Here is a 27,334-nt window from a genome sequence, read left to right as displayed (position 1 = left end):
ATAAAGTACCAGTGTGAAAATAAACTACAAATCATTGTTAACCCAGAAAATGTCAATTTGACTCCTTTTGTAATCATTAGATTTCAGGTACAGCTGAGTGCACCACTTCCCCAACAACTCTACATCAAAGTAGGGCCTGAAAATTTCCGAACATAAACTAGGCTGTGCAAAGGTGACTTATTTGTTTTATTTGTGTGTGTCTATTAATGGCCAGATGTGACCAATAATGAATGCACCTGCTGTGATGGAAGGCTAGCCTTAGTTTCAGTGTGTCAGGTTAGTGAGCTGCCTGAACCTAAACTTAAAGCTTCCCACACACATCCTAAGATGACTTCACAAAATATTTTCAAACTGAAGCCAAACGGCTATTTCAACCAACATTTGCCAGCTGTAACTTCAAAAGACTGAGCAAAACTGAGGTTGGTTTTCCTTTGCAAAATCAAAGACGCAAAAGAGCCAGCCACAGATGAGATGGTTAGAGAAGAGATGGGCCTGATTCAAACCTATATCAGTACTGAGACTGATACTGACGTCATTCACTCATTAGATATCGGATGGCCAGGGCCCATCCACTTATCAATACATATTCTAATTCCCGAAGTCACTGACATTTCACCTCATTTCCACAGACCATGTGTCATTCAAGTTCCATGCCCTGTGCAGGAGGTGTGACCACACCCCTGAGTCAGCTGTCTGTCTCCAAGGCTAAAAGCGGAAACAGCGAGCCGGGCAGTTAACGCGAGTGAACGGATTATTCTAATCAGAAACTTTGGGGCCATAAATGGAACTGGTTAATTTACCTTTTTCTTGCGAAACATAAACCTAAAAATGAAAGTGTACTGATATGCATTCGTGTTGAATCACTGTCCCTGGATGAGATCAGTGTGCATTTGAGTTTAAACAGAAAACACTACCAATTTATAGATTGATATTTTATATAAATTAGTGTAAAATTTCAGGGATGAGAGCCCAGCCGAATTGCAATACTGCATACAGTGATTTCAAACCTGTACAAAGTGAGGTTTTATGAGATGGCATCATGTACACAAAAGTAAAACAAACTTAAAATGGACAAAATATTGAAGGGAGTCTGGCTCCACACTACGTGACATAAACAAAACATGCTGCACAGTAAATTCATCGGGAATGACAAGAAATGGAATCGATTATGGAAAATGAAAGTTTACATTTATATTTTGTCTCAAAGTGCTAATGGGTCTGACAGCAACGCTCTGCCGCTCAGAATAAAGATACTGCACCAAATTTGTACCGAACCATGGCATCGAGATAATACAAACCAAACCGTGACACCCCTAATTCTAATCCATTGTTTTTGCTGGACCATGAACCAGCTGTAACATAACATGACACATCAGTGACCAAGATTTATTCCACATCTAACCATTAACTTACAGCAACTTCACTGAATATGCTGCTGCGGTGCAAGCTGTGGATTGTAAGTAACATTAGCTGTTGGTTTTACTACAATGTTATTTCTATGGAAATATTTAGGTCTGGAAACACTGAAAAGCAGTTCAACTACTTCTAATGTGTGTGAAGCCACCGTTTCGAGGGATGGAAGGATGGTTGTGTCCTACAAGAGCAACTGCAGAGGTTTCACATAAGAATAGCAGGAGTTCATGCTAGCTACAGACACGACAGGCAGCAGATAAGATGCTCAATTTCATTATACTTTGTGAACAGCCACCATCTGTAGATGGAAATGAAAAAATTAAATGCACTAGTGTGCATTTTTTGCTGTATGTTTTATTTGAGCTTCATGATGTAAACTTAAAACATAATACAAGCAAAAATAAAAAAGTAAAAATTAAATACATTCATTATGTACACTTTAAGTAGAAAAAATTATAAAGTACTTAACATAAAAGATGAAAGAAGACATTATATTACATGTAAAATACAAATAAACAAAAACCACACATATAGTTAAAGCTAGAGTTGGTGGTCCTGGAGAGGTAGCAAGAGAGCTAGGAAGATTTGAAGGTAGCACCCCGTCGAGGTTCCACAGCCCACAGCCCAACCCCACCCCATCAGTGCTCCATCGAAAGCACGCCCCCACAAACTTGAACGCGCATCTCACTGTGGGACTCAGCAAGGCAGAGGAGAGCCGACTTAGCCATTTCAGCATCGACCAAACTACCTCATGTCTCGTTAACCTGTAAAGGCCCCCTAACACGAGCATGCCTTTGAATCACACACTAACACGACCTGTGTCGTGCTGGAGAGTAAACTCATCTTTAACGGGTGCAGGCAGGACTGAGAGGGGCACCGGCGCGTGCTATTGCGCACAGAGAATTTTGAAGTGTTCAAAAAAAAATCTTTCATGCATAAATGTCATGCTACATGGTGCGATCTAATTGCCAACATGATGTGCAGCTCGTCAAGTGGAGAAAAGAAGTGAACAGAGCGAGTGGTGATGTCAGTGGATCGCATCAGAGTGCAGCTCATCAGAATAAGTATAACAAGATGCTAAATCTATCAAAAACACACTTTAACAGCTGCACACAAGAAGAAAAGAACACACAACTGTTTTACCAAGCCACGACAATGTTAACATGACAATTACCTTTTAAGACTGCTCAAAATGCTTCCTGCAGCTTGTCTGGCGCGCGCGAGTGCGAACGGCTGAAGCTGGAGCAGTCTTCAGGATGATTCAGGAAATGATTACAGCCGTTTTCAATGGCCAATTTGCAGAGAAAATTATTAATCCGACACGAAATACTTATTTTATATATGCAGCGTCACACTGGGCCTGTTTCAAGTTGCTTCATGTGGCGTCATGACGACGCAGGAATGTCTGCGTCAGGTGCGCACAGCAGGGGAGCAGAGAGGAGATGAGAATGGAGAGGAGGATCTGCAAGCAGTCTGGCTGCAGCCAGACTGTGCACTCTGATTTCTATTCTAGTTTGTATTTGTTCTTGTGCAGATCTGCGCTCCGTTTTCTGTTACAGTTTCTTTCTTCCTTTCACCGCGAGCCGCATTTGCGAACAAACCGTCCATGAGTAAATGTGGAGATGTCTGGTGTTATACTTGATGTGGACATGTCCTGTCTCTGGCAATCAGTCTGTGAGCAGGACTTGTGCCCTTTTTTGTCCTTTAACACAATTATGAGAGAGTTTGAGGGGAGAGCGAGGAAGTGCCTGCAGCCAGCCAGTTTTTTTCTTTTAACTGTTCACATGTGCGAGCGCAAATCAATAGTCCGCGAGTGGACTGGAGATGTTTATCGGGGTGAGCAGTTAAACGCAACAGTGGAAGTGGTCGTTTCAGCTTTATTCCCTCTGCCATTGTACCGAAGTGAACTTCTTTGGTGAAACGAGATGAGTGTGCACAAGCAGAGGAGGGAGGGACAGAGGGGGCAATGAGCGTGGTGATGTGAGCAGGAAGAACTAGACATGAAGACATCCGATTTTTTTTTTTTTTTTTTTTTTTTTTGAGAGCACACCATGGGGCTTATACTGGTCGGAGTTTTATCGATCCTACAGCTGCTACAGACGTCTGAATTTTTTTTTCCCGTTCCTTTTTCTGAATACATAATGTAATGACTACTGTTAGGATTAGGAATGGGTATCGGGAACCGGTTCCTTTTGGGTATCGTTAAGAAATAATTCGATCCACCGACATCAATAACTTTTTGCATAATAATTCCCTTATCGGTCCTTCAGAGTGGCCATTGTTTTGGGGGGTGTTTGTCAGGAAAATGGTAATTTCTCTACAGTGATTACAGACCCTGCAGCGGGTCATTAAAAGTCTGCTAACAAGTCTTTCATTGGATTCAGGTGTGTTGGAGCAGGGAGACAACTAAGTGTCAGGAATGTGGCTCTCGAGGACCGAACTTGGCCACCCCTGCACTAGACCCCTTAAATCAATCAATCAACATTTATTTATAAAGCGCTTTACAGCACCGACTGGTGTCCAAAGTGCTTAACATTAAAAACACAAATTTACAAAAATAAAACACATAAAATAAAATTTTAAAGCAACACAAAAAAAGAACATAAAAATAACAGAACATGTCACCTCCCCACTAAGTGTTAAAAGCCAGTTTAAATAAATAAGTCTTTAACTTAGATTTAAAAAGTGCTAGGTCAGGAATAGTACGTAACTCAAGAGGTAGCTCATTCCACAGTCTGGGGCCAGCTACCGTGAAAGCATGATCACCCCAGCGTTTATATCTTGACCTTGGAACATCTAAGTAAAGCTGGCCAGACGCCCTTAACGTCCTACTGTAGGTGCGCAAAGTTAAAATTTCAGACAAGTAGGGAGGTGCAAGGCCATAAATAGCTTTAAAAACAAACATTAAAATTTTAAAATCAATTCTAAAACGAACTGGAAGCCAGTGGAGTGAGTACAGGATGGGCGCAATATGCTCATGTCTAAAAGTGTTTGTCAAAAGACGAGCAGCAGCATTCTGTACCAACTGGAGACGTGCAAGAGACGACTGATTAATGCCCGCATAAAGTGCATTACAATAATCAAGTCTGGAGCTGATGAAAGCATGAATGGCCGTCTCAAGATCACGTCTACTGAGAAAGTGCTTTATTTTAGCCAAAAGGCTAAGTTGGAAAAAACTAGCTTTGACAACAGAATTTATCTGTTGATCGAACCTCAAACAGCTGTCAAATATCACTCCCAAATTCTTGACAGCTGGTTTTATATAGTTAGCCAAAGCACCAAAATTTGGTGTTACCACATTGGGTATGCCAGTGCGCTCAAACACCATGATCTCAGTTTTACCATCATTCAGGTAAAGGAAGTTTCGGGACAGCCACTGCTTTACATCACGAATACAATTAAATAATGATGACAAAGCATCACTCCCATTAGTCCTCACAGGCAGATAGATTTACAGATCATCTGCATAACAATGAAAGGACAAGTTGTGCTGGGTTATAACTGACCCCAATGGCAGAATGTACAAAGAAAATAGAATCGGCCCAAGGACAGATCCCTGCAGCACTCCACAGCACAGGGGAGCAGTTGATGAGGAAAGGTCCCCAATCATGACAGAAAAGCTCCTTTCAGCAGCCAAATATGATCTAAACCACTCAAGTGCAGTACCATGAATGCCAATAAAATGTTCCAACCGGGAAACAAGTACTGTGTGATCCACAGTATCAAAGGCTGCTGTGAGGTCCAACAGAACCAGCACAGCAGGATTCCCTGCATCCACCGACAGAGTAATATCATTATGAACTTTTAAAAGTGCTGGCTCAGTGCTGTGTCGCGATCTAAACCCAGACTGGAATTTTTCAAGGATGAGATTGTCTTCTAAAAATGATTGTAACTGTAAAAAGACAACCTTTTCTAAAACCTTAGATAGAAATGGCAGATGAGAGACAGGTCTAAAATTGGATAAAACTGATGAGTCCAGGTGAGGTTTTTTTAAGAAGAGGTCGAACCACAGCATGTTTAAAAGCAGCTGGAACAGACCCTGATCTAAGACAAGCATTGATAAAAGTTAGGAGACCCGCCCCAACAGTATTAAAAGCCTCCTTCAGCACCTTAGCTGGAACAACATCAAAAGGACAACTTGTAGATTTTGTGTGTTTTAAATTAAGTTAGCATTAATTTGTTCGCATCTCAGCATGTTAGTGTGCATTTGTTTTCTGTGTAATAATTAATAGCTCAGCATTCATTGTCCTAAGAGTCAAATTGTAATTTTTTTTAATTTATTTTTATTCATATATTAACAATAGCAACAACAACAATAGTAATAATAACTAATAATGCTACAATTTTAAGAGAAAAAGACAAAAAGAACCTGATGAAACAAAACAGAAAAGATAAAACCAACTAACAATGAAAATAAATAAATACATACAGAAATAACTTTCCTGTGAACACCTAGTGACTCTTACACCTCCACTTCATCCATCCCTGTTTTATTTTAAGTTTAATGACAACTTGTTTCGGTCAAACCTTATTTTCATTTTGTTAATTACTTCAGTGATTTCCTCCAAAACTATCTGCCAAGCTAGAAAACTGCTGCATCCTAGCAAGAGCAGAAAACTACTGGATTGAATATGAATAAGGAAAGTTGGGTTTTTTCCCCTCACAAAAATTTATGCTGCACTCACTGCAGTTTGTCTGTCATAGTCCCAGACTGCATTTCATAGCTTTGAGAATTCAAAAATTTTCATGCGGATGGTGTTGGGGGATAATTTTGGGTTTCAGTTTTTTTTGTTTTTCATCACTTTCATCCCTGAATGTCAATCGTGAGTCACTTTTGTGCGGATTAAAGTCACTAACTGAAACTCCTGTCTTGTTGCGAGAAAGAAACGAGAATAGTCCTCCATTCTGTTCACACAGCTCCAAACACTGCGTGGCTGTCTGCTGAGTCAAGTTAGAACGATAGAGTCTAGTCGGAATTAATAACTTCAAAGCCAAATGCCATTTAAATCAAATGTCACCTCTTTCCAAATGTTGTAATACAAACAAACTACAATCAATCAAAAAAACAAAAAACAAAAAAAAAAACATTTATTTTCCTCCCAAAATGAGACATCCTGCACTGACGTGCAGCAGCTGGCTGACCTTAACTCAGGGGTATGAAGTGACATTCATTCCAAAATGTCTGAAAGGAAATGCTTTTGACAAAAACTACACATTTTATTTATGTCCAGAGATCAAGGATCCAGTGACCAATTTAAAATGTTGACATAGAAAACCTGTAAAGCCTACTTTTAGTACACAGAAAATTCACAAGAGATATTGATAAGGGAATCAATAATGGCATCGATATCAATAAAATCTTATCAATACCCGTCCCTAGTTAGGATAGATGGACCATTTCACCCAATATAACAAAAAATGTTTCTGAACAGAGTTACTTACCCTAGCTTTAAGCAAAGATACAACCCCAGTTCCAATGAAGATGGCACATTGCGTATAATGTAAATACAAACAGAATACAATGATTTGAAAATCCTCTTCAACCTATATTAAATTGAATACAAGACAAAGACAAGATATTTAATGTTCAAACTGATAGACATTTTTGTATGGTGCAAATATTTGCTCATTTTGAAATGGATACCTGCAGTAAGTTTCAAAAAAGGTGGGACAGTGTCAACAAAAGACTGGGAAAGTTGATGAATGTTCAAAGAACAGATTGGGTATAAAAGGAGCATCCACAAAAGGCTCAGCTGTTCACATGCAAAGATGTGGCAAAGATCACCACTTTGTGAACAACTGCGTGGGGAAAAAAAAAAATAGTCGGTAACAGTTTAAGAACAATGTTTCTCAACGTTCAATTGCAAGGAATTGAGGGATTCCATCATCTATAGTCCATAATATAATCAGAAGATTCAGAGAATCTGGAGAACTTTCTACACGTAAGCAGCAAGACTGAAAACCAACATTAAATGCCCGTGACCTTCGATCCCTCAGGCGGCACTGCTTTAAAAACAGACATCATTGTGTAAAGGATCTTACTGCATGGGCTCAGGAACACTTCAGAAAACCATTGTCAATTAACACAGTTCGTCGTTACATCTACAAGTGCAAGTTAAAACGCTACCATGCAAAGCAAAAGCCATACATCAACAACATCCAGAAACGCTGCCACCTTCTCTGGGCCCAAACTCATTTGAAATGGACAGACGCAAAGTGGAGAAGTATGCTGTGGTCTGACGAGTCCACATTTCAAATTGTTTCTGGAAATCATAGACGTCATGTCCTCCGGACAAAAGAGGAAAAAGGCCATCCAGACTTATCAGCGCAAAGTTCAAAACCCAGCATCTGTGATGGTATGGGGGTGTTAGTGCCCATGGCATGGGCAACTACAAAAGTGTTGCAGGCTTCCATTTCAAAATGAGCAAATATTTGCACAAAAACAAAGTTTATCAGTTTGAACATTGAATATCTTGTCTTTGTGGTGTATTCAATTGAATATACAACCCCTGGCAAAAATTATGGAATCACCGGCCTCGGAGGATGTTCATTCAGTTGTTTAATTTTGTAGAAAAAAAGCAGATCACAGACATGACACAAAACTAAAGTCATTTCAAATGGCAACTTTCTGCCTTAAGAAACACTAAGAAATCAGGAAAAAAAACTGTGGCAGTCAGTAACAGTTACTTTTTTAGACCAAGCAGAGAGAAAAAAATATGGAATCACTCAATTCTGAGGAAAAAATTATGGAATCATGAAAAAAGAACGCTCCAACACATCACTAGTATTTTGTTGCACCACCTCTGGCTTTTATAACAGCTTGCAGTCTCTGAGGCATGGACTTAATGAGTGACAAACAGTACTCTTCATCAATTTGGCTCCAACTTTCTCTGATTGCTGTTGCCAGATCAGCTTGGCAGGTTGGAGCCTTGTCATGGACCATTTTCTTCAACTTCCACCAAAGATTTTCAATTGGATTAAGATCCGGACTATTTGCAGGCCATGACATTGACCCTATGTGTCTTTTTGCAAGGAATGTTTTCACAGTTTTTGCTCTATGGCAAGATGCATTATCATCTTGAAAAATGATATCATCCCCAAACATCCTTTCAATTGATTGGATAAGAAAAGTGTCCAAAATATCAATGTAAACTTGTGCATTTATTGATGATGTAATGACAGCCATCTCCCCAGTGCCTTTACCTGACATGCAGCCCCATATCATCAATGACTGTGGAAATTTACATGTTCTCTTCAGGCAGTCATCTTTATAAATCTCATTGGAACGGCACCAAACAAAAGTTCCAGCATCAACGCCTTGCCCAATGCAGATTCGAGATTCATCACTGAATATGACTTTCATCCAGTCATCCACAGTCCACGATTGCTTTTCCTTAGCCCATTGTAACCTTGTTTTTTTCTGTTTAAGTGTTAATGATGGCTTTCGTTTAGCTTTTCTGTATGTAAATCCCATTTCCTTTAGGCGGTTTCTTACAGTTTGGTCACAGACGTTGACTCCAGTTTCCTCCCATTCGTTCCTCATTTGTTTTGTTGTGCATTTTTGAGACATATTGCTTTACGTTTTCTGTCTTGACGCTTTGATGTCTTCCTTGGCCTACCAGTATGTTTGCCTTTAACAACCTTCCCATGTTGTTTGTATTTGGTCCAGAGTTTAGACACACCTGACTGAACAACCAACATCTTTTGCAACATTGCGTGAAGATTTATCCTCTTTTAAGCGTTTGATAATCCTCTCCTTTGTTTCAATTGACATCTCTCGTGTTGGAGCCATGATTCATGTCAGTCCACTTGGTGCAACAGCTCTCCAAGGTGTGATCACTCCTTTTTAGATGCAGACTAACGAGCAGATCTGATTTGATACAGGTGTTAGTTTTGGGGATGAAAATTTACAGGGTGATTCCATAATTTATTCCTCAGAATTGAGTGATTCCATATTTTTTCCCCTCTGCTTGGTCTAAAAAAGTAATCGTTACTGACTGCCACAATTTTTTTTCTTGATTTCTTATAGTGTTTCTTAAAGCCAGAAAGTTGCCATTTGAAATGACTTTAGTGTTGTGTCATGTCTGTGATCTGCTTTTTTTCTACAAAATTAAACAACTGAATGAACATCCTCCGAGGCCGGTGATTCCATAATTTTTGCCAGGGGTTGTAGGTTGAAGAGGATTTGCAAATCATTGTAATCTGTTATTTACATTTTACACAACATCCAAACTTCACTGGAATTGGAGTTGTATAAACAATTTAATTAATGGCAAAGAAAATAAATAGGTTTTAAGATCTGCAATAAAAGAGCATAGTAAGCAAAAGTAAGCTGTGCTCCTATGTACAGTAATCTTACCGTGCATAGGAACACAGTAAGCAAAAGCTCTAAAACTGACTACTTAACTGTGGGGACACAGCGCAAACTCACAACCTGTGATCGCAAAGCACAAAATGATACATAAGGTTTAACAAGTTTAGCAAGAGCTCTTATACTGGAGTCAGTATCACTACTGGAAGTTTGGTATGGAATTTGAACAGAAAAAAAAATAATAATTGTGGATTGGCCAATCTCTAGAATAGATGAAAAGATACAGAATATCTGTAGTTTGTTGACAACACTACAGAGATGTTTTTTTAAATAAATACTCCAGTTCCAAACCATATCCATAACATAAAAATGCAAGGGTGATGGCCATGTGGTTGGTGCACTTGGTTTCAGTGCAGCAGGTTCCCAGTTCAAACTCCACCCCTGCTACATTTCTCCATGCAATGTGGATTTGCATCAGGAAGGGCAACTCGTGTAAAACCTGTGTCAATTCAACATGCAGATCCACCTCGGATTTGCTGTGGCGACTGCAAACAAGGGAGGAGCAGAAGAGACTTACTTTATCCATAACATAAAATGAAGTAATAACGTTCTTGGCTCACCAATTTAAGCTGAAGCAAAAGTTTGTAGACATCAGACATGTCTGCCAGCACCAACAGATGTGTGACTGCTGACAGGAGTGCTCTGGCTGCACGAACCATGTTTCCTCTCTTTACAGAAGAGCAGGGGTCTTCTGCAAACTCTCCAGAAGCCAGTCTCATTGATTCACCTGAGAATAAATAAAAACAGATCCGTTATCAAGCTCACATCCCCCACTATGCCATACTAGTTGCTTTCATGTATTATGCATTAGTGGTATTAAATCTTTGGGATGAAATGCCTGAGCAAACTGTTCAACCTCTCTGCATATACAAATATGATGTACGAGCAGTCTACTTGAGATTCCGTAGTCAAATGTGACATACAGAGCCCCAAACTCCATCCATCAAAAAAAATCTGTTAAATGCACAAAACGTGACTGAAATTTATTTATTTGTTGATTTTCATCAAAAAAAAATGTTGTGCATGTTAAATGCAGAAGGAAAAATACTTAATGAAGTTGTTACACTATTTTACTTAGGTTTTGAAAAAAAATAAATCAAGTTTTACATGCATAGCATAGCCCAAGGTTCAGTCATTGTTAGGTCAGTCTCAAGGAGGTGCTGTGTGATTGTGTTAAAACTATTCAACTTGTGCCATTTCCTAATAGTTGTTTTTTTAATGTTTTTATTATTTTACATTATATTGGTTGTGGAAATCAATAATATTCCCTTGCTTGTTTGAAGGCTGAGGGAAAAAACTGTGTCCTGATTTGCCTGAAAGCCACAAAGTCATTATGGAAAAATGTGGTTTTAGCACAGTCAAAGTTTTACAACATTTATTTACAACTTCCCTGTGCCATCTCATTGTTCAGTAAGAGGTGTATCACATTCACCCTCTTTCAGAACTACATTTGGTTTGCATTTGAAGGAAAACTGACATTCGCTTTTAAAAGATGTACCGCTGTGCTGATGATGAAGTAGTACCAAGTACCGATTGGCAGTTTCTCAATTAGCAGTGCACTTATGAAACAGAATGAGAAGGAATGCAGACTGATCACAGACTCTTGTTTAATATATCAGATACAGATCAAATCAAAAGAAGAAAAAAAGAAAGCCTTGATTGGGCCCCAATACCAATCACTGCGATTGGCCAAGAGATAGGTTCTCGCTCACACACACACACACAAAAAAATAGTTGACAGACTGAAATTAAACATGTCTTCACTGTACATTTTTCAGATGTATCACCCAACCCAAGCTTCCAACCACTCTCGACCATAACTGCCAATGCACACCTCAAACACAGTTCATCAGGTCATTATTCTCCACTGGCCCAGTCTTTCAGTTTATACTTCACTGTGAAGGCATTTTTCACTCAGTTGTGGAATATTAGTTATTTTAAGTGTGGGGGGAGCTATCCTCCACAATGAATGTGTTATCAGTCCAAGCACTGAACAGCATGGCCTTCCTGACAGCCAGGCCTCAGCACAGTGAACAAAGACTTCCTGGCCAGTGACAGTGTACCACAACCACAGTAAAACTGCTGAGAGCTAAGCACAGTGCAGGTCATCTGCTGACATGCCATCTATCTCCAAACTACTTAAAGCAGAGCTCAACCAGGGCATGATTAACTTGCTGGGTACCCAAGAGAAAAGACAGTGACAAGAATATGATTCTACTAGGAGATAACACCCCTTAACAAAAATAAATACAAAATCAAAGCCACCTGTTCTTGCCAAACCAGCAGCTTCACTGGCTAATGGTAGGTTCCTGACTGAAGAGTGGCGGGAGGCATGAAATAGCATTTGAAATGCAAACACGTGTGTACCAATAGGTTGAAGCTTACCAGACAGGTGGAGTCATTTATAAGTCGCAGTGGAGTACAAGTCGTACTTATCACTTCATGCATGAAGAACCAAAATGGATTTAATCGCCATATCAATTTATAAGGTGCACACAGTGTTAAGGAGCAAAGCTAACGAGCTAATTAATGTCACTATAATGGCACAAAATTTGAGTAAACTGTTTCTTACAGCATCTGAACAGATGAAAGGTGAGGTGAATGTACATTCTGATCCAATTACATTTGCTCCGGAAATCTGATTGGTTAATAATGTGAGATTTCAGACCATGAAATATTGAGAAGACTGTGGCACAATATTCTACCGTTTCACATATGATGTATAACTCTGTGCCCTGACTGCTTTGCTGCGCAGGTGTCAATAATGGTGCTCTCAGCTGAAACTGGCGCAGCGACTATGATGTCGAAATGTGTGGATTTAACTGGATTGACTGATGTATTTAACTTTATGCAGCTGACGAGATGGAGAAATCTGTGGGTCTGCTCACAGAATTTCCAGTTTGGCACGGAGACACTGTTGCTACGGTAAGCTTTGACAAGCCGACCACACCCCTCACAACAAGTCACCGACCAAATTACTTACAGAATAATAAACTGTGCAAATGATGGAATTGGATTAGAATGGGAATAACCCTATTGTCTGATGATTTGCAGACGGTCATGCTGGATTACCGGCTCTGCTAACATCACCAGTAAAACTCAATTTGCAACCGTAATAAAACCCGCGCTGGGTTTTATTTCAGTCTTTTTCCAGAGTCAAGTCAGCTGTTAGGGACTTTTCCTCTTCCAAATTGAATAATTAACGGTGGATTATCACAGGGACTTTTTGAGCCTAGCACTGACCTCTTGTGGATTACTTGTCTGTGGAACATTTACCAAAGTGACAGAGTGGTCATCTGTTCACATTGTTACTCTGCTGTGGAAATGAATGTTCCTGTGTGTTGTTGCAGCGCAGTTCTTTGTGTTATTAAACAACACTCTGTTGTTTGATTAAAGGCATTTATTCATATTTATTTACTTGAAGCGAGCATTACTACTAACTGTATTTTATTGGGAGCTCGATGTGAGGAAAAGCTCAAAATCGTGATGCCATAACAATCGCAGGATGCTTTACATGTGACTCAACTCATTTCAAATGCGTGCTGAAAGTAATTGAGCCCTGTTAGGAAGTTTCCACCGCTCTCATTTAAAAAAAAAAAAAAAAAAAAGGCAGTTCTATTTCATTCCTCCTGACGGCCAGAGGGCAGTGCTTTAGCACCTAGATAACTACATGTGCACAGCACAGAGGTCGAGAATATATACCAACAAAGTCACGCCATTGGATGTGACCTGGGTGACGTCACTGGTTGTCTTTATACAACCCCTGGCAATAATTATGGAATCACCGGCCTCGGAGGATGTTCATTCAGTTGTTTAATTTTGTAGAAAAAAAGCAGATCACAGACATGACACAAAACTAAAGTCATTTCAAATGGCAACTTTCTGGCTTTAAGAAACACTAAGAAATCAGGAAAAATAATTGTGGCAGTCAGTAACGGTTACTTTTTTAGACCAAGCAGAGGGAAAAAATATGGACTCACTCAATTCTGAGGAATAAATTATGGAATCACCCTGTAAATTTTCATCAACAAAACTAACATCTGCATCAAATCAGATCTGCTCGTTAGTCTGCATCTAAAAAGGAGTGATCACATCTTGGAGAGCTGTTGCACCAAGTGGACTGACATGAATCATGGCTCCAACACGAGAGATGTCAATTGAAACAAAGGAGAGGATTATCAAACTCTTAAAAGAGGGTAAATCATCACGCAATGTTGCAAAAGATGTTGGTTGTTCACAGTCAGCTGTGTCTAAACTCTGGACCAAATACAAGCATGGGAAGGTTGTTAAAGGCAAACATACTGGTAGACCAAGGAAGACGTCAAAGCGTCAAGACAGAAAACTTAAAGCAATATGTCTCAAAAATCGAAAATGCACAACAAAACAAATGAGGAACGAATGGGAGGAAACTGGAGTCAACGTCTGTGACCGAACTGTAAGAAATCACCTAAAGGAAATGGGATTTGCATACAGAAAAGCTAAGCGAAAGCCATCATTAACACCTAAACAGAAAAAAACAAGGTTACAATGGGTATGATGAAGAGTACTGTTTGTCATTCATTACGTCCATGCCTCAGAGACTGCAAGCTGTTATAAAAGCCAGTGGTGGTGCAACAAAATACTAGTGATGTGTTGGAGCGTTCTTTTGTTTTTCATGATTCCATAATTTTTTCCTCAGAACTGAGTGATTCCATATTTTTTTCCCCTCTGCTTGGTCTAAAAAAGTAACCGTTACTGACTGCCACAATTTTTTTTTCCTGATTTCTTATAGTGTTTCTTAAAGCCAGAAAGTTGCCATTTGAAATGACTTTAGTTTTGTGTCATGTCTGTGATCTGCTTTTTTTCTACAAAATTAAACAACTGAATGAACATCCTCCAAGGCCGGTGATTCCATAATTTTTGCCAGGGGTTGTATACCAGACGCACCCAGCACTCGCTTCTTTTCTACATTCTCGCATTCTTAGAGGTTGAGAACACATTTAGCTGTGATTGCCGTTCTCGCTTGTAGCCTTGCAACCCACCTTCGGTTGGAGCTACGTGCACTGCACACATCCTCCAGAGGCTGCAAGACACGGCTTCACCGTTTTTTATATTCTTTGACTGACGCCTGTCGTGAGTACACCTTCCTAAAAGCTAGGCGCGCGCCTTCGCCGCTGTCCTGCTGGGTATTTTCCTCTGTGCACAATAGCTGTGTTGTTTCGACGAAAGCTGGCTATTTGTTTAGTTGTGTCACTAACCCCGTTAACTACGTGGTAGTGTGTGTATCAGAACCAGTATAGTGTACTGTGTTGGGCTTGCCGTGAGTGTTTTCCACTCCCTGAAGTACTTCGTCTGGGCTGCCGCCATTTTGCTGTTTAACAGCTCCACTAACAGCTAGTGTTGTCGTCGTTGCTGTAAGTGACTTAGCACTTGGGCTGTGAGTTTTTCGGCTGTGTACATCGTGTTATTACTGTGGCTGTGAGTGCTTCGCGCTCCGTGCCTTGTATTAACTTTTACACTGTGAGTGCTTCGCGCTCCGTGCCTTGTATTAACTTTTACACTGTGAGTGCTTCGCGCTCCGTGCCTTGTATTAACTTTTACACTGTGAGTGCTTCGCGCTCCGTGCCTTGTATTAACTTTTACACTGTGAGTGCTTCGCGCTCCGTGCCTTGTATTAACTTTTACACTGTGAGTGCTTCGCGCTCCGTGCCTTGTATTACTATTTATACTGCGTGTGATTCACGCTTTTCTATCTGTAACCATCAGGGCTTGCATTAGCCATCTGCACGCAGTTCACAATATTGACAGGGCCTTTGTTGCATGGCTGTAGTACCCGTTTGGCTCCCTTGAGCCCAGATGATGGGCATATGTTTTGCCCCTCGTGTCTTGGGATCGGACAGCTGAGGAAAGCCCTGACTTGCGATGCCTGCCTGAATTGTGCCAGCATGCCACTGGCAGAGAGATCTGCTAGACTTGCAGCATTGGAAAGTGGAATGTCTAGCGCGACTTTGGCCTCCAGCCCCAGGAAGGAACCAAAGCACCGTAAACGCCCACATGCAGGAGCCCCTTCTGCTAAGGTTACTCATGACCATGCTGTGGCTGAAAAGGTCGAAACCTTGACTTCTGAGTTTGCTCAGATTAAGTCCTTGCTTCTGAATCTACAGCCTAGGGATGACGTGACAGTTCCTGTTGTCCCTACTGAGGCTGATCAGACCAATGTAGTTACTCAGCAGGAGGAAGATGTCATGTCTATTGCTGCAACTGATTTATCTTTATCTAGGCTTGGGGTCGACAATCCCCCTGCGGAAAACACCGCTTCAAGTGCCTTTTTCAAAGTCACTCAGAAGCCTGAGTTCAACATTCCAGTATCACAACCATATATCGAAGAGCTCCACCGATGTTGGGCGGACCCCAAATCATTGACCCATCTATCGCAGGACTGCAGAGCCCTTAGCTCTGTGTGTGACTCGGCGCAGTATGGTCTGAACCGTGTGCGCCGTTGACAGCATTATTGCGAACCTGGTTGTGGCTCGGGCTGATGCTGCTCTGCCAGATGCCCGCTGCCCACGACCTCAGCGTAGGGTCACTGATGACCTCACCAAAAGCTATGACATAGCTGCTCGCGTCGGTCGCCTAGGCAACTCACTGTCCCATTTAGCCCTTGCCCTCTCAAAGTCTTTGAGGTAGGCAGAGGTTGATGATGCTACGCAAAGTCTTAGTGATGCCTCACTCCAAACCTTTGCTTATATGTCCAGAGAGCTTGGCAGACTGATGTCAACCCTTACCATCACTAGACATCAGGTGTGGCTTGCGCAGTCCCCCCTGTCCGAATCCTGCAGAGGCACACTCTGTTCACTGCTGGTTCTTCCAGGCCAAGTATTTGGACCTGCGGCCCAACAAACTTTGGAGCGTGCTGTTGAGGCTAGTAAATCTCAATGACAGTTTGTTGACCTACACCGGTCTTCCAGACCTCAGCCAGTCAGACGTGCTACAGCTTTTCACTCTACATCCAGGCTCCCGCCGACTCCCAGAGTTGCACATGCTTTCGCAGTTGAGGGCCAGCTCTCCCAGCAGCCTGCCTTTCGGGAGCCTACGGGCACACCCCCGAGAACTGAAGAGTTTTACAGAGCTTCCAGTAATCGTGCCCAGAGGTCCTCAGGGATGCGAGGCAGAGGTAGTCGAGTCTGACTGCCAACGTGTGGCCCCCAGCCGTTTTTCACGAAATCATCTCAGCCACTGGGAGGCTCAAGTTCAAGACCCATGGGTCATTTCATCCTAGTTCAAGGGTTACAGAATTCAGTTCAGATGTCGTCCTCCAAAGTTCAATGGGGTGAGGATGACTGTTGTTTCCGACTCGGTGCAGTCTGCCGCCCTACAATGGGAGATTCTGGAACTCCTGGAGAAGGGGGCCATAGAGCCAGTTCACAGTTCAGACCAGCTCAGGGGGTTCTATTCTATTTACTTCCTTGTTCCAAAGAAGGATGGTGGCTTTCGTCCTATCCTCGATGTCCGACGTCTGAATCGTTATCTCAAAGTGCTGCAGTTTCACATGCTCCGCACAGTAGACATCCTTCAAGCTATCACACCAGCAGACTGGTTCACAAGTGTCGAATTAAAGGACGCCTATTTCCATGTGCCAGTGGTGCCTCGTCACAGGCAGCTTCTCCGCTTTGCTTTCGAAGGTCAGGCATACCAGTTCAGGGTGCTTCCTTTCGGCCTCTCTCTTGCCCCTCGTACATTTACCAGATGTATGGCTGCAGCACTAACCCCATTGCAAGCTCTTGGATTAAAAATCCTACCCTACTTAGACGATTGGCTTGTCTGCGCTCCGACTCAGGAGCAGGCGCACAACGACAGCTCTTCTACTGAATCATGTCTCTCAGTGAGGACTCACAGTGAACTCTGCAAAGAGTTCTCTTGTTCCCAGTCAACAAACTACCTTCATTGGCATTGCCATCAACTCCCTGATTATGACTGCATCGCCATCCCAGCAGAGAGTGGACGATGTAATTCGTCTCGTCTCAGACATTCAATGGGCTGTGACGCTGCCTTTTGGTTTGCTGCTCCGGATGATGGGCAAATTGACTGCAATATCGCTAGTGGTACCTTTGGGACTTCTGTTTTTACGTCCTCTACAGATATGGATCAACAACCTAGGCCTCAACTCAAAGTTGCATCAGCACAGGCTTGTACGACTCTCCAACCACTGCCTTCTGCACCTCAGACCCTCGGGGAACGTGGACTTCATCTGCAAGGGTGTCCCTCTAGGCTCTGTCCCTTCTCGCCGAGAGGTGGTTATTACAGATGCATCACTCAAAGGTTGGGGGGCCGTGTGGAATCACAGGATGGTGAGGGGTGTCTGGAGTCCTCAGGAGAGAATCCAACACATAAATGTGCTGGAGCTTGGCGCTGTGCAACTGGCTCTCAAGCATTTCCTCCCGGCCCTGAGAAGAAGACATGTTCTTGTCTGGTCAGACAACACGTCAACAGTCTATCACATAAACCATCAGGGGGACACCAGGTCCAATCACGCATTGGCAGAAATTCGGAGGCTTCTCTTATGGGCGTTGTCTCCTCTTCAAAGTGTCAGAGCAGTTCATCTGCCTGGCGTACAGAACAGCACTGCGGATTTACTCTCCAGACAGAAACCACCACCGGGAGAGTGGAGACTGAACCCGATTGTGAAGGATTAGGTTTCCCATGATTTACAAACTCCTCGAGGGGGAACCTTGGGCTCTCCTGGAGAGGAAGGATTTGTTGTCACAGCTACAGGGGAGGATTTGGTACCCTCACCGAGAACGCCTTCAACTGTATGTGTGGCTGTTGAGGGGCCGGACTCCTTGTTAAGTTCTTGTAACCAGGCTGTTGTTCAGACTATCCTTAATTCATGTACTGCTTCTACCAGGGCTTTGTATGGCAACAGATAGAAGCTGTTTGCGCGGTGTTGTGAGAACTAAAAGTTAGACCCGGAGCGTTGCCCTGTGCCTATTCTCCTCAAATATTTACAAGAACTGCTGGAGAAAGGACTTTCTGTCGCTACCTTGAAAGTTTATGTTGCTGCAATCTCCGCCCGGGACATCTACGTTGATGGCCAGTCAGTGGGTTCACATCTCTTAGTGTGTCGTTTTTTTGAAAGGTGCTCTACATTTGCGGCCTTGCACGCGTACCTTCATGGGACCTTCCTCTAGTCCTGGAGGGTTTAAGCTTATCCCCTTTCAAACCAGTTGAAAGTGCTGATCTTAAATGGGTGACAGTGAAGACTGCCTTTCTACTTGCACTGTCTTTGGCTAAGCGGGTAGGAGAGCTCCATGCCCTATCAGTCGCTGAGGAGTGTTTGCAATGGAATTCTGAGGGATCTGGGGTTACACTGTGGCCTAATCCGTCCTTTTTACCCAAGAGAATTTCAACCTTTCATGTTAACCAGCCAGTTACACATACACACACACACACACACACACACACACACTTGTGATTTATACTCCGGAAATACAGTACAATTTTCCTATATCTATCAAGTCTTGCATTTGCCTGTTGTGATTTCCTTGACAGCCACAAATGAAATTATTTTAATAATACAGCAGAAACAAAAATTTGGATGCAAGTTGTTAAACAGCTACTATACCACATATTCTGCTGCAGAATAAAAATGATACACCATTGAGCAACCAAAGAGAGAAGGCAACACATTTACACAGTATGCGAAACAATTTTAATCACTGAGATAACCAATTTCAGAGCAAAATTCGAATCCAATAAAATCTTTATCTCTCCAGAAAAAGCCACAGTGAACACAATCTGATGATGCTCAGCACCTCTGCTCCTAACAAAAGTCCATTTTATCTCTTAACACAGCTAAGGTTTCAAGCTAAAGAGTTTGTGAGAGGGAGTGTCAGTTTCTGTAATAGCTAAAGGATGAGGCTTTATCTCTGTACTGGTAAGAGACAAGAAATAACTTAAAAATGATTTTCTGTCCACAATTCTAGACATTGTATAATTCTTTCATCAAGCATCATTGCTTGATGTTTGAATTTCTGGCCACCTCACAATTTGATTATTGATTGGTATTGATTTCCCGAATCTTCGGCGGTTCCTTTCACTAAAACTCTACTGGTGGTTGACTCTCACTGCGGTATTGTATCACTTCCTGTTCCGGAGCACAGCGGTGTTTTGCTGTATCTGTTAGCTGTTTAATCTGCGCAGTTAGATTGATCTAGTTACCTAGATAACGATTTGTTTCACAGTGTTATCTTTACGTGCCTTAACTAAAGCACTCCCTCTGCTGAATCACCTCTAAATTATTTACACGTTATTCACTTTGCGTGTTTTTAGGAATCCGCTAGCTTAGCGCAGCTACTAGCTCTTAGCCGGTTTAGCATGGCGGCTTCTCCTGTCTCTCCCGCACTTTTCTGCTCTGGGTGTGAAATGTTTAGTTATTCCTCGGCCTCCTTTAGTAGTAATGGTACTTGTAATAAGTGTAGCTTATTCGTAGCTTTGGAGGCCAGGCTGGGCGAATTGGAGACTTGGCTCCGCACCGTGGAAAATTCTACAGCTAGCCAGGCCCCTGTAGTCGGTGCGGACTAAGGTAGCTTAGCAGCCGTTAGTTTCCCTCTGGCATATCCCGAGCAGCCGGGAAAGCAGGCCGACTGGGTGACTGTGAGGAGGAAGCGTAGCCCTAAACAGAAGCCCCATGTACACCGCCAACCCGTTCACATTTCTAACCGTTTTTCCCCACTCGGCGACACACCCGCCGAGGAACAAACTCTGGTTATTGGCGACTCTGTTTTGAGAAATGTGAAGTTAGCGACACCAGCAACCATAGTCAATTGTCTTCCGGGGGCCAGAGCAGGCGACATTGAAGGAAATTTGAAACTGCTGGCTAAGGCTAAGCGTAAATTTGGTAAGATTGTAATTCACGTCGGCAGTAATGACACCCAGTTACGCCAATCGGAGGTCACTAAAATTAACATTGAATCGGTGTGTAACTTTGCAAAAACAATGTCGGACTCTGTAGTTTTCTCTGGGCCCCTCCCCAATCGGACCGGGAGTGACATGTTTAGCCGCATGTTCTCCTTGAATTGCTGGCTGTCTGAGTGGTGTCCAAAAAATGAGGTGGGCTTCATAGATAATTGGCAAAGCTTCTGGGGAAAACCTGGTCTTGTTAGGAGAGACGGCATCCATCCCACTTTGGATGGAGCAGCTCTCATTTCTAGAAATCTGGCCAATTTTCTTAAATCCTCCAAACTGTGACTATCCAGGGTTGGGACCAGGAAGCAGAGTTGTAGTCTTACACACCTTTCTGCAGCTTCTCTCCCCCTGCCATCCCCTCATTACCCCATCCCCGTAGAGACGGTGCCTGCTCCCAGACCACCAATAACCAGCAAAAATCTATTTAAGCATAAAAGTTCAAAAAAAAAAATAATATAGCACCTTCAACTGCACCACAGACTAAAACAGTTAAATGTGGTCTATTAAACATTAGGTCTCTCTCTTCTAAGTCCCTGTTAGTAAATGATATAATAATTGATCAACATATTGATTTATTCTGCCTTACAGAAACCTGGTTACAGCAGGATGAATATGTTAGTTTAAATGAGTCAACACCCCCCGAGTCACACTAACTGCCAGAACGCTCGTAGCACTGGCCGAGGCGGAGGATTAGCAGCAATCTTCCATTCCAGCTTATTAATTAATCAAAAACCCAGACAGAGCTTTAATTCATTTGAAAGCTTGACTCTTAGTCTTGTCCATCCAAATTGGAAGTCCCAAAAACCAGTTTTATTTGTTGTTATCTATCGTCCACCTGGTCGTTACTGTGAGTTTCTCTGTGAATTTTCAGAACTTTTGTCTGACTTAGTGCTTAGCTCAGATAAGATAATTATAGTGGGCGATTTTAACATCCACACAGATGCTGAGAATGACAGCCTCAACACTGCATTTAATCTATTATTAGACTCAATTGGCTTTGCTCAAAATGTAAATGAGTCCACCCACCACTTTAATCATATCTTAGATCTTGTTCTGACTTATGGTATGGAAATTGAAGACTTAACAGTATTCCATGAAAACTCCCTTCTGTCTGATCATTTCTTAACATTTACATTTACTCTGATGGACTACCCAGCAGTGGGGAATAAGTTTCATTACACTAGAAGTCTTTCAGAAAGCACTGTAACTAGGTTTAAGGATATGTTTCCTTCTTTATGTTCCCTAATGCCATATACCAACACAGTGCAGAGTAGCTACCTAAACTCTGTAAGGGAGATAGAGTATCTCGTCAATAGTTTTACATCCTCATCAAAGACAACTTTGGATGCTGTAGCTCCTCTGAAAAAGAGAGCTTTAAATCAGAAGTGCCTGACTCCGTGGTATAACTCACAAACTCGCAGCTTAAAGCAGATAACCCATAAGTTGGAGAGGAAATGGCATCTCACTAATTTAGAAGATCTTCACTTAGCCTGGAAAAAGAGTCTGTTGCTCTATAAAAAAGCCCTCCGTAAAGCTAGGACATCTTACTACTCATCACTAATTGAAGAAAATAAGAACAACCCCAGGTTTCTTTTCAGCACTGTAGCCAGGCTGACAAAGAGTCAGAGCTCTATTGAGCCGAGTATTCCTTTAACTTTAACTAGTAATGACTTCATGACTTTCTTTGCTAATAAAATTTTAACTATTAGAGAAAAAATTACTCATAACCATCACAAAGACATATTATCTTTGACTGCTTTCAGTGATGCCGGTATTTGGTTAGACTCTTTCTCTCCGATTGTTCTGTCTGAGTTATTTTCATTAGTTACTTCATCCAAACCATCAACATGTCTATTGGACCCCATTCCTACCAGGCTGTTCAAGGAAGCCCTACTATTATTTAATGCTTCGATCTTAAATATGATCAATCTATCTTTATTAGTTGGCTATGTACCACAGGCTTTTAAGGTGGCAGTAATTAAACCATTACTTAAAAAGCCATCACTTGACCCAGCTATCTTAGCTAATTATAGGCCAATCTCCAACCTTCCTTTTCTCTCAAAAATTCTTGAAAGGTAGAGGATGCATGACAGGCATAGATAAAATACAAACTGCCAAAGAACAAAGAGCAGAAAAAAGGAAAGCTGCAGAAGCAAAATACAAATACAAATACAAAATACAGTCCCAGCAGAAGACTGCCCCTCCCTGAGCCTGGTTCTGCTGGAGGTTTCTTCCTGTTAAAAGGGAGTTTTTCTTTCCCACTGTCGCCAAGTGCTTGCTCACAGGGGGTCGTTTTGACCTTTGGGGTTTTTACGTAATTATTGTATGGCCTTGCCTTACAATATAAAGCGCCTTGGGGCAACTGTTTGTTGTGATTTGGCGCTATATAAATAAAATTGAATTGAATTAATTCAGAGAGCTGCATTTTAATTATTAATGCATCCTGGTGAATCTTTTTTCCCCTCTATACAGTACATTTCTCATTGTGTGACTACTTGATACTTTTCAAAGCAAAGCATTTTTAATGAACCCTAATCAATTTACTTCCAACACATTCTTTAACAGCTCAATCATATTTGCACTTTTGTAACACACATTCACTGATTCTACATTCCTAACAGGGTGAGGGGCTATTCCCCCACAGCACCCCTGTTAAAATTCCCTGTCTAACTGTGGGCTAATGCACACGAATGACTCCACTTTGGACTATTGCCACTCCAGCAAAGTAAAAGGTAAGACATTTATGTGCACCTCATCGTGATGCATGCAAACATGCACATGGCCTGTCCTGCATGAATGCACTGTACTTGTATCAATAATTAATACAAAAGCATGCTGTGATAATGATAAAACATTGTTGCACTGCTGATTTGCCAACACTCAAAATTGCAGAAAATATGGCACGTGACATCTGTTCTCATCTTGTGCATGTGCATTTCCTTTTAACTGCACTATGAGCTCAGTGGGACAAGCTGTGCAAGCACGTGTACTCCAATGTTGTGCGTGCCAAAGACAGTGGTGAGATGATTTTAGTTAATCAACCGCAAATGACAGCCACGATACTCAGCAAATAATCTATCTAAATTGTTTCTTAGCCCTTTATGAAACAGAATATCAGCCTGCTTTCAGCAGAGCCTTCAATGTGCTTATGAAGGGTCAACATAAAAGCAGAAATTTTCTTTAAAAAGGCAGAGCAAACACTATCACATAACTGTTGCTTTTTAGATTTTGAATAAAAACTGTTCAGATGTAGCGAAAACTTGTTACAAGGTGCTTTTTGTTCTGTGGTGTGTCATATATTAAACAGGCGGGGGGTTTTTTTTTTCCTGTTTTGTCAGGTACGCCTATTTCAGCACCTGTAGCTGCATGCTGTCCATCTCCTCCAGATATGGAATAGAGTGGCTGTAACAAAGCCATATGGCAAATGAAAGGCTCATATATTAAAAAAAAAAAAAAAAAAAAGGGTGGGGGCGGGGTAAAAGTAGAAATACAAGTTTACATAAGGAATGTGAAAAGTGCTCATTAATGGTGCCCAGCGGCCGTGTTCCCATACCTTACATATCTATCTATATACATATATACACACATACATACGAGGTCTGTTAGAAAAGTATCCGACCTTTTTAATTTTTTCAAATACTATATGGATTTGAATCATGTGCGCTTGTATCAGACAAGCTTGAACCTTCGTGCGCATGCGTGAGTTTTTTCACGCCTGTCGGTTCTGTCATTCGCCTGTGGGCAGGCTTTGAGTGAGCACTGGTCCACCCCCCTCGTCGGATTTTTATTGTTTAAGAATGGCAGAGCGACTGCCGTTTTGTTCCATGAAAATTTTTTCAGAAACTCTGCCAGACAGCCAGATGGAAACCATTTGGAAGATTCAGATGGCTTTCGGTGAAGATTCTATCGGTATCACACGGATTAAGGACCATTAAAACTGGATTAAAAACGGGCCACAGCGGCGGAGGGCGCACCGCGCCCCGAGCAGCCATCGACAGGCTGGAATGAGCAGATCACTTCCAAATTTAAGGCTCTGTTGATGCAGGACGTCATGTGACTAGCAGAGAAGTTTCAGAAGAGGTCGGGATCAGCACTTTATTGGCACATTCCACTGTTAAAGGAGATTTTGTAATGAAAGATGTGCGTACGGATTCGCGCGGGGCAACGCAGCCGTTCATGGCGCGGGACAAACAACACCGTGTTGGAAACCATTCGTAAGATTCAGACGGCTTTCGGTGGCTTTTCAGTCGAGTGAGTATCTGAGAAATTGTTTAACAGCTGGGCATGTTCCAACTTGTCCTGTGAGACTTCCAACACAGAGGTGTTGTTTGTCCCGCGCCATGAGCAGCTGCGTCGCGCGAATCCGTCCACATGGCTTTCATTACAAAATCTCCTTTAACAGTGGAATGTGCCGATAAAGTGCTGATACCGACCTCTTCTGAAACTTCTCTGCTAGTCACACGATGTCCTGCATCAACAGAGCCTTAAATTTGGAAGTGATCTGCTCGTTCCAGCTGTCGATGGCCGCTCGGGGCGCGGTGTGCCCTCCTCCACCGTGGGCCGTTTTTAATCCAGTTTTAATGGTCCTTAATCCGTGTGATACCGATAGAATCTTCACCGAAAGCCATCTGAATCTTCCAAATTTCCAAGTTTCCATCTGGCTGAATTGGCAGAGTTTCTGAAAAAATTTTCATGGAACAAAGCGGCAGTCGCTCCGCCATTCCTAAACAATAAAAATCCGACGAGGGGGGTGGACCAGTGCTCACTCAAAGCCTGCCAACAGGCGAATGACGCAACCGACAGGCGTGAAAAACTCACGCATGCGCACGAAGGTTCAAGCTTGTCTGATGCAAGTGCACATGATTCAAATCCATATAGTTTTTGGAAAAAATAAAAAGGTCGGATACTTTTTTTAACAGACATATATATATATATATATATATATATATATATATATATATATATATATATATATATATATATATATATATACACACTCAACAAAAATATAAACGCAACACTTTTGGTTTTGCTCCCATTTTGTATGAGATGAACTCAAAGATCTAAAACTTTTTCCACATACACAGTATCACCGTTTCCCTCAAATATTGTTCACAAACCAGTCTAAATCTGTGATAGTGAGCACTTCTCCTTTGCTGAGATAACCCATCCCACCTCACAGGTGTGCCATATCAAGATGCTGATTAGACACCATGATTAGTGCACAGGTGTGCCTTAGACTGCCCACAATAAAAGGCCACTCTGAAAGGTGCAGTTTTATCACACAGCACAATGCCACAGATGTCGCAAGATTTGAGGGAGCGTGCAATTGGCATGCTGACAGCAGGAATGTCAACCAGAGCTGTTGCTCGTGTATTGAATGTTCATTTCTCTACCATAAGCCGTCTCCAAGGCGTTTCAGAGAATTTGGCAGTACATCCAACCAGCCTCACAACCGCAGACCACGTGTAACCACACCAGCCCAGGACCTCCACATCCAGCATGTTCACCTCCAAGATCGTCTGAGACCAGCCACTCGGACAGCTGCTGAAACAATCGGTTTGCATAACCAAAGAATTTCTGCACAAACTGTCAGAAACCGTCTCAGGGAAGCTCATCTGCATGCTCGTCGTCCTCATCGGGGTCTCGACCTGACTCCAGTTCGTCGTCATAACCGACTTGAGTGGGCAAATGCTCACATTCGCTGGTGTTTGGCACGTTGGAGAGGTGTTCTATTCACAGATGAATCCCAGTTCACACTGTTCAGGGCAGATGGCAGACAGCGTGTGTGGCGTCTTGTGGGTGAGCGGTTTTCTGATGTCAATGTTGTGGATTGAGTGGCCCATGGTGGCGGTGGGGTTATGGTATGGGCAGGCGTCTGTTATGGACAAAGAACACAGGTGCATTTTATTGATGGCATTTTGAATGCACAGAGATACCGTGACGAGATCCTGAGGCCCATTGTTGCGCCACATCCAAGAACATCACCTCATGTTGCAGCAGGATAATGCACGGCCCCATGTTGCAAGGATCTGTACACAATTCTTGGAAGCTGAAAATGTCCCAGTTCTTGCATGGCCGGCATACTCACCGGACATGTCACCCATTGAGCATGTTTGGGATGCTCTGGACCGGCGTATACGACAGCGTGTACCAGTTCCTGCCAATATCCAGCAACTTCGCACAGCCATTGAAGAGGAGTGGACCAACATTCCACAGGCCACAATTGACAACCTGATCAACTCTATGCGAAGGAGATGTGTTGCACTGCATGAGGCAAATGGTGGTCACACCAGATACTGACTGGTATCCCCCCCCAATAAAACAAAACTGCACCTTTCAGTGTGGCCTTTTATTGTGGGCAGTCTAAGGCACACCTGTGCACTAATCATGGTGTCTAATCAGCATCTTGATATGGCACACCTGTGAGGTGGGATGGATTATCCCCAGCAAAGGAGAAGTGCTCACTATCACAGATTTAGACTGGTTTGTGAACAATATTTGAGGGAAATGGTGATATTGTGTATGTGGAAAAAGTTTTAGATCTTTGAGTTCATCTCATACAAAATGGGAGCAAAACCAAAAGTGTTGCGTTTATATTTTTGT

The 27,334-nt window shown here is 42.2% G+C and overlaps 1 protein-coding gene across 1 annotated transcript in view; it reads right to left on the bottom strand.

Annotated features, from left to right (window-relative positions):
• Nucleotides 1-27,334, bottom strand: part of ctnna1 (catenin (cadherin-associated protein), alpha 1) — a 266,205-nt gene that overhangs the window by 219,772 nt on the left and 19,099 nt on the right. Inside the window, 1 exon segment of the mRNA XM_034181512.1 lies at nt 10,345-10,511. Within this exon segment, the coding sequence (XP_034037403.1) occupies nt 10,345-10,511 (167 nt within the window).

This window comes from Thalassophryne amazonica, chromosome 11 (assembly GCF_902500255.1).
Source record: "Thalassophryne amazonica chromosome 11, fThaAma1.1, whole genome shotgun sequence".
In the NCBI taxonomy this organism is placed as follows: Eukaryota; Metazoa; Chordata; class Actinopteri; order Batrachoidiformes; family Batrachoididae; genus Thalassophryne; species Thalassophryne amazonica.
The sequence above is the reverse complement of the archived record's forward strand: the minus strand, read 5'-3'. Positions and strand labels throughout refer to the sequence as shown.